An 8,209-nucleotide genomic window follows, 5' to 3' on the forward strand; every position below is an offset into this window, starting at 1 on the left:
AAATCTTTATGGGAGCAGAAAGCCTCATTTTTCTCCTGCGGAACAGCTGGTAGTTTCGAATTGCTGACCTTGCGGTTCACAGCCCAATTCGTAACCACTATGCTACCAGAGCTCCTTACAGGGTTCCCCGAAAAGTGGCTGTTAAGTAGGAACCACCTACCCTGTGGTTTAAACCAACCTTGAGGTCCTGTGCTTATCCTACAGTGCCACACTAGGACTCCTTTTCTTTATTGTTGTTGTTAAATGCCGTTTGAGTCGGTTCAACTCACAAGACCCTGTAGAGGGTTTCCAAAGAGAGCCTGGTGAGCTTAAACTTTCAACCTTGTGGTTCAAAGCAACCTTGCAGTACAGCTCATTAACCCACCACATGGCACACCAGACCTCATTTTCTCTACTGTTGTTGTTAAGTGCCGTCAAGTTGGTTCCGACCCATAGCAACCCTGAACAGGGTTTCCAAGGCCGTAAATCTTTACGGGACTAGAAAGCCTCATCTTTCTCCCGTGGAGCAGCTGGTAGTTTCAAACTGCTGACCCTGTGGTTCACAGACCAATTCGTAACCACTACGCTACCAGAGCTCCTTCATTTTTTCTATTAGGAGTTGCAAATTTGTTGCTGTTGTTTTTGTTAAGTGCCACAGAGTCGGTTCCAACACATAGCAACCCTACGTAGGGTTTCTGAGAAGTGACTGGATAGCTTGAATGCCAACCTTGTGGTTTAAACGAACTTTGCAGTCCAGTGCATTAACACATAGCACCACACCAGGACTCCAGAGGTAAGTACTTTTCAACTTGTAACAACCAATTCCAACTATGTATAAGAAATACTTTTGATGTGGATCTCATCTTAATGTCACCAGGGACTCCGTGAGCATATTTACTAACCTCATTAATATTACTCATGATTTTTAAAAATTCATGGTTCCAAACTTCACTCTACCCTTACATCCAAAGATAAATTCAGCCTCCAAATCCATTACTGAATGTTCTCAAAATTTACCTAGTTTGGAGTAAACGTTTCCAGTCAGGATTTTTTTTTTAAAGCCACAAAAGATCACTGCTTCTGTTGTAATATGAAAACATCTGATAAACTAAAAAACATGAATATTTCTAAAGGCATTAAAGTGCTATAGACACAAAATCATCTAAACAAACTGATTGCCAAGGACAAACAAGTCCTTCGTAGGCAAGCAGATACCAACGTTATCCCTAGGACATTTACCAAGTCTGGGAGAACAGGCAAAGAGGCATGCATGCCAAAGACAGTGAAACTTTCTTTGGACATGAAAAAATTTTTTCTAATAGCTGTTAGGTGGGCTAACAAAGCAGACTGAAATCTGTAGGGACTCCAACCAGACAATTCTCCACCAATGAGTTCACGTGAAAAGCTGCCAAGTTGGTCTCAAAAGTTGAGAGTTCTTGTATTTTGTGGTGCTTAGAACACCATCTCTGCTGGAAGGAAATGTTTGATCCCAAACTCATAACATTTGAAAGCAAAAGTGACTGAGAAAGGCAGTGTGCCTGCAGACCAGAGGCCGGCTTACAAAATGTGCCCTTTGGACATTTGATCAAAGAGTCTACACAAGAATCTTGATCAAAATGGGGGGGGGGGAATGCACAAAAGAATTTCACGTTCTCTTGGACTCAACATTCTAGAGCCAAGGGGCTGGATAAACTCCAAAAACTACTACTGCCCTAAGATATCCAAAACTCAAATTAAAAATATCTCTAGAAGCCATCTTAAACTTACCTAATAAAGAATGCCTACCTTAAACATTATGCTCTAAGACTATCAAAATGACAACAGCAACTCAAAAGACTGGAATAGCAACTTTAGATGACAACAGTAAATTTATGTGAGTGGCAGGAGGAACAACTCAAGAAAAGGAGGTGAGAATGGCTGCACAATTCAAAGAAATGTAATCAACATCACTGAATTAACTATATGCATATAAACTGTTAAACTGTCATTTGCTATGCCATTTTTTGTTGTTGTTAAGAGCCATCCAGTGGTTTCCCACTCATGGCAACCCTGTATAGGGTTTCCCAGGAGCAATAGGTGAGGTTTGAACTGCCAACCTTGGGGTTCAAACAGACCTTACAGTCCAATGCTTATCCTGCAGTGCCAAATAAGGTTAATTAAGAGTTGATGGATCATGGTTTTCCTAAATTAGAAATTAGAAATGTATTTCTTTATAGCATCTATCTGTGGCTTTCTGGAACTGTGCTACCCAATAAAACTATGAGAAACAAATTTTCTATATCTATACTACCTGATGGAGTACTTGAATGGTGCTGTGGGCTAATGCGTCAGACGGCAAAGTCATTTGAGGGCTGCAAGGTCGTGGTTCAAGCTCACCAGCTGCTCCTTGGAAACCCTATACAGGGTCGGTATGGGTTGCAATCAATTCCACAGCACTTAAAAACAACATACTATCTAATGGAGTCCTAGAGTGGTGCTGTGGGATAATGCACTGGAGTTCAAGGTCAGTTTGAACTGCAAGGGCAGCAGGTCAAGTTCACCAGCGGCTCCTTGGAAACTCTATACAGGGTCGCCATGAGTTGGAACAGACACAACGGCAGTTAACAACAGCAACAACATACTGTCTAATACAGTAACTACATTAAAGGTATGGTTATTGACACTGGCTAATCTGACTAAGTAACAGCATTTTAAATTTCATGTGGTTTAGCAGTTACTGTGCGGGAGAGTGAAGTTCTATATCCAGTCAGAGATCTCTCAAAAATTTCTTCAAAGTTTCTCTAGTCATCAGTATTTTACCTACTCACCAACACCAGAGTAATTCAAGACTATAAGGCACTGCACATATGCACTCTTTACTCTTACTCAATGCCATGAAAAAGATATTGCTTCCTACACTCTACCATAGTATCATTTTAATATTACTACACCATTCACTCTTCTCAAAATGCTTCAACACCTAAAATTAAAAGTCCAAATAGCACTCAAAATATTCCACAGCCTGATCTATGTATCTAGCCCCAAAATATACAAAAATCCTAATTCTTTCAAAAAGATCTACCTATTATTCCCCCATAAAGATGGCAAGCTTTCTCATGCTTTAGTTATATACTATGCTATCAATCACAGATTAACTTAACTCTCTCCATTTGTGAAACCACATATCTGTGGCCTTTCAATTTCAAAGCCAATGAATGGTTTATTTAAATATATAATATAGCTGTATCGCTTTTTAATTTTTCTTGTTAAACTTTTCATTCCTTTCAGACTTTGCTCCTAAACCTGAAGTCAAGGGTGTACACCATGCAGCCCTGAGAGTAGTGCACCCTAGCCTCATACAGCAGTCAGTCAGATGCTAAGGAATCCAAGGTGACGAGGAAGTACACAGGAAAAAACAGAATGATCCAAATGCCATTCCTCTTTCTGCATTACTGAAAGCTAACTGCTGTGTGCTGTTGAGTAGGTTCTAACTCACAGTAACCCCGGTAAAGGGTTTCAGAGCCTGTAAAACTCTGGGAGCAGAAAGTCTCATTTTTCTTCTATAGAGCAGCTGGTGGATTTGAACTACTAACCTTGTGGTTAGCAGCCCAATGCTGGTAACGTAACCTAATACACCACCACCAGGGCTCCTCTGGAAGTTAATGGAGACTCAAAATGATTACTGAAAAACCAAACAAAATACAACTGAGCTCCTAATTTCTTGGCCTGGCAACATGGCTCAATGTTCAAGATAAACCTATACCACTAGGGGAGAAGTAAGAAGGCCTGATGGCACAATGGTTAAATGCTTGGTTGCTAATCAGAAGTTTGGCTGTTCTAACCCACCCAGTGGCTCTGTGGGAAAAATGACCTGATGATCTGTTCCCGTAAAGATTACAGTCTAAAAAACTCGTCACATTAGGTCATGATGAATCAAAAATCTACTCAACAGCACCTAACCACAACAGAGGAAAACTTGTCCTACTTTCTCCTTATACCTTTAAGAAACAGTACTGTAATTTGTAAGAAAAACTGAAGTACGTAAATCTAACTCAAAATGTAGGCTCAGACAGCAGCATTTCAAGGTTCCCTGATAAGCTGTTATTGTTAAGTGCCACTGAGTGGGTACCAACTCATAGTATAAGTCAGATACAAAAGGCACTTCCCTAGATGGTGCTAGAAACAGGGTAGAATAAAGGAATAGAGAAAGAGAGCTCCATCACACTCTCTCCTACCTCCAACCAAAGAGAATTAAAGGATATTAAAAAGTAAAAAAAAAAGTATTTTAACCAACAAAGAAAAGGCTCTGTAGGCATCAATTTCTATTATGAGTATATAATTTCAATATTATCTTAATTATTTGAAAATAGGACTTTAATAATTTCTAATTGTCTAATACTCAATTGTTTCAAACTTATCATACTATTTAAAAATAATCTTGTGGTTGTTGTTGTTGTTAAGTGCCATCAAGTCGGTTCTGACTCATAGTAACCATAGATTTCCAATGAGATGCTGGTTGGTTTGTACTGCTAACCTTGCCATTAGCAGTCCAGTGTTTATCCTACAGTGCCACACCAGTTCCTGAACACTGTCCATATAAAAGAGCATACCTAAAATGAATTCAAGCCAGAACACCAAATGACTTATTTTCAATGTGCTTTTCTCCAAGAAACACAACATAGCAGGTAAAGCTAACACTAAATAAAATTAGATGTTTTGTCAGCATTTCAAGTGTTTAAATACCTGTGCAAGGCATAATACCAGGTGCTGAATAAATATTTAATGTCCCATAAATAATGTCAAATTCCAGAGTTGCTATCACTACAGAATATTTGATAAGTGCCACAAAGTCAATTCTGCCTCGGTGACTGCAAAGGACAGACTAGAACTGCCCCTCCTCTCTCACAGGGTTTCTCGCTGTAATCACTGTACAAGCAAGATTGCCAAGTCTTCATCCTATGAAGAAGCTACATAAGTTTGAACCAACAACCTTTTGATTAACTGCCAAGTTCTTAATTTGTGCCACCAGGGCTCCTTATACTTAAGATAATGTTTTTATCTTTTCATAAAACAAACAAAAAAATGCTACAATTTAAAGAAGTTTCTATGTTAGAGACTATGTATGCCTATAGCTGAAAACAGAAAAAGATAAGACTATTGCTTTTAATGTTAGGAAAGAATGGCCAACTGCTAAACTCAATTCCTTCTTTCTAAGTTTATTTCAGAAAATAAATAACCCTTAGATCTGTCCCATCAAGGGGGAAGGGGCATTAGGGGTAGCTATGGCAGAAATCATTCTTCCCTATATTGTTACATTGCTTTGTAGTTTTGCAAGAGTTAGATTTTGTTTAGAATGTGTTGACTCTATGATCTTCTAGAAACCAAATTCCCTTGACACTATGTAAGAATAGAGTACCTATTTCCTGAATGATTTTACTGCTCCTCTCAGAAATTATGAATGTTCCTTGGAGTGAGTAATTAAATTTTTTAACCTACTTTGTATTTACGTTCAATTTAGGAAACAAAACTATAGCAAGAATAAAATAATATAAATTGAACAGGGTTCATTCAGACTAACCTCTACTGGTTTATGTACATGAAATAAATGGAAATCTTTTTGCCTTATAATTATTTTATCATCTAGCTAATAGAACTATTTTTCTTTTCAAGTTGAAAGAATAAAAAATTAGTCAACTTGGAAAAGTACAAATTTCAAAAGATAAATCAGTATGTATCTATAGATAGTATATATGTCCCACTCACACTTCACTTAAATGGGAAGAGGAGTGTATGTGGAAAAGGAAGGTGAAATAATACAATGAGACCAACAAAAGATAACCCCGCCTCTATTTTGAATTGAAATAACCGGATGAATGAGATAATGAGTACAAAACCTTCAATCAAAGGTAGGGATAGGAGTTTAACTACGGCCAATAAAGACCTTTAAATAAGCAACAATTGGTGTCTACAGAAAAGCTTATAGATAGGAATTAGTGATCTCAGTTCAGATATCCTGGAGGTCTTTATCAATGTGAGTGTACAGTACTGAAGGTAACATGTAAACAATAAAAACAGATTCCATTTCAGATATGGGTAAATAGCAATTAAATTACTATTTTCGTAAGATATCTGAAATGATTAAAAATTAATAATAGTTTTTCTATTTTAAGAAACAAATGTTAAATAATAATCATTATGCCTCAAATGCACATACAGTAAGACATTTTATATTAAAAATATTTATTTACTTTGTGGGATTTTTTTTAGTATATTACAAAATTCTGAGGTCTTAACCTTCTAGAATTCTTCTTAATTTTATAGAGAAAACCTCTCATCCCAGGTAAAGGAAATTTCAAAACCACTTATTTGGCAAAATATATTACCACTATGAACCCCAAAATACAAAGTTGTGCCAAGCTATATGAGTATTAAATATGTTCATCAACAATTAATAACTATTAAAAAACAAAATAAATATGAAAAAACAATAGAGGTACAAAAACTACTTTAAAAACATAATTTAATTGTAAAATCCCACAACACAAACCAACCAGAATGAATTAGCTGGTTTTTATGTTTGGCTTTATTTTAAAAATATGCCAGTATTTACTGCGAGGGCTTAATGCAATAAACAAATTGCTTCCTAAAAACAGAAATTTACCAATGATTTAAATTTGGTCATCATCTATCTCATTAATCTCTTGATTAATTACCTGAGTTTGCATTTTAGAAGGTATGAATTCCACTTACCACATATTTTACAGCACTTATGAACTGGTTGTGAAAGAGTAAATGCTGTGTTTCATCTTCTGGATTTGAAGCTGTGTAAAGCATTCCACAAACATTACAGGAAACGGCTCCAAATCGTTTCTGTCCTGCATCCTAGTGAAAAACAAAGCACCCCACCAATTATTATTCTAGAGCATTAGCCTCTAAGACTATAATATGAACATAAAGAGAAAATGGTTTAATCTGTAGTTATTAAATATTAATTAGAAAAATTAAGATATTCGTCTTTAAATCTGTATATCAATTGATTAACAAATACTTCCATTTTACGAAATTGATCCCTCATTCCTAGCATACAACAACTCAAAGGAATTAAAGAATATCTACAAACTTAGTGCTGAAACCCCTAATAAAAACTGTATAAATGAGAATTAACATACTTTCATTCCTGCAAAATTATACTGCTAAGAGTAACAATGGTTAATGGAGTCTATTTTTTATACATAAAATTCCTAGATTACTAGTAAAAATTAAAAGTTCACAAATACATCTCAAAGAAGATGAAAACATATAAAATCATACACAAGCAAACTATTAAGAGGAATAAAGTAAAAAGAGATTAAATCCACTCAACCATGCAGACCTAAAACCAAAAACCATTTGCCATTCAGCTAATGCTGGCTCATGGCAGCCCTGTGTGTGCCAGAGCAGAACTGTGATTTTTCAGAAGTAATTCACCAAATCTCTTTCCAGGCACCTCTGGCAGACACAAATGCCCAACCTTTCATTAGAAGTCAGGCACAATAACCATGTGAAACTCCTAAAGACTCCAACAAAATAAATACTTTCGTAAAAGCTATCCTTTCTTCAAAATATTCTAGGGTTACATGCCTAAAATTTATCACCAAAATCCACAAATCTTCCATGAGTATGAATGAAAAGTATATTAAGTATGGAAGTATGGACTCCATTTTTAAAATGCCTTAAAAGTCTGTTCTTTTTCATGGTTTTCTTCTAGATATTTTTAGACATTAAAAAGAACATTTTGATGTCACCAGAAACTTTTGATAAAGGTAAAATTAAGTTTTTTTCAAAACTGGTGTGACACTCGCTATAGTTTAAGCAATGGACTGCTAACTGCAAGATCGGCGGTTCAAACCCCACTGGTCACTCCTCAGAAACCCTACGGAGGCTTGCTATGAATTGGAACTGACATGACAGCATTTAACCAACAACATAGTCTCAGTAATTCACATTTCTGGTCTGGAATAATAACTACAAAATGATTTCTATCCTTTATTCAACAAAAGCTCAACAATATAATTGAATTAACATAAAGTAATTATTTTTTGTTCTGTAACAATGCAATTTGAACTATTAACTGAAAGCAATAAGATCAAAGACAAGGGGATCAAACAAGATGGCGGATCGGGTGGACGTATAGCAGAGAGCTCGGCCAACAACAACACAGAATACCCGACCAAGCAGGTTCAGGGGATGGTCCCAGAACTCTGAACCACAT

At 36.4% G+C, this 8,209-nt stretch overlaps 1 protein-coding gene across 1 annotated transcript in view; it reads right to left on the bottom strand.

Moving 5' to 3' along the window:
• The window catches only part of ESCO1 (establishment of sister chromatid cohesion N-acetyltransferase 1), a 46,861-nt gene that overhangs the window by 20,095 nt on the left and 18,557 nt on the right, over positions 1-8,209 (bottom strand). The window contains exon 5 of the mRNA XM_006867287.1: positions 6,709-6,840. Coding sequence (XP_006867349.1) covers positions 6,709-6,840 — 132 coding nt within the window. The remainder of the gene's footprint in view (positions 1-6,708; positions 6,841-8,209) is intronic.

The sequence above is a fragment of the Chrysochloris asiatica genome, unplaced genomic scaffold, assembly GCF_000296735.1.
Source record: "Chrysochloris asiatica unplaced genomic scaffold, ChrAsi1.0 scaffold00103, whole genome shotgun sequence".
Taxonomy (NCBI): Eukaryota; Metazoa; Chordata; class Mammalia; order Afrosoricida; family Chrysochloridae; genus Chrysochloris; species Chrysochloris asiatica.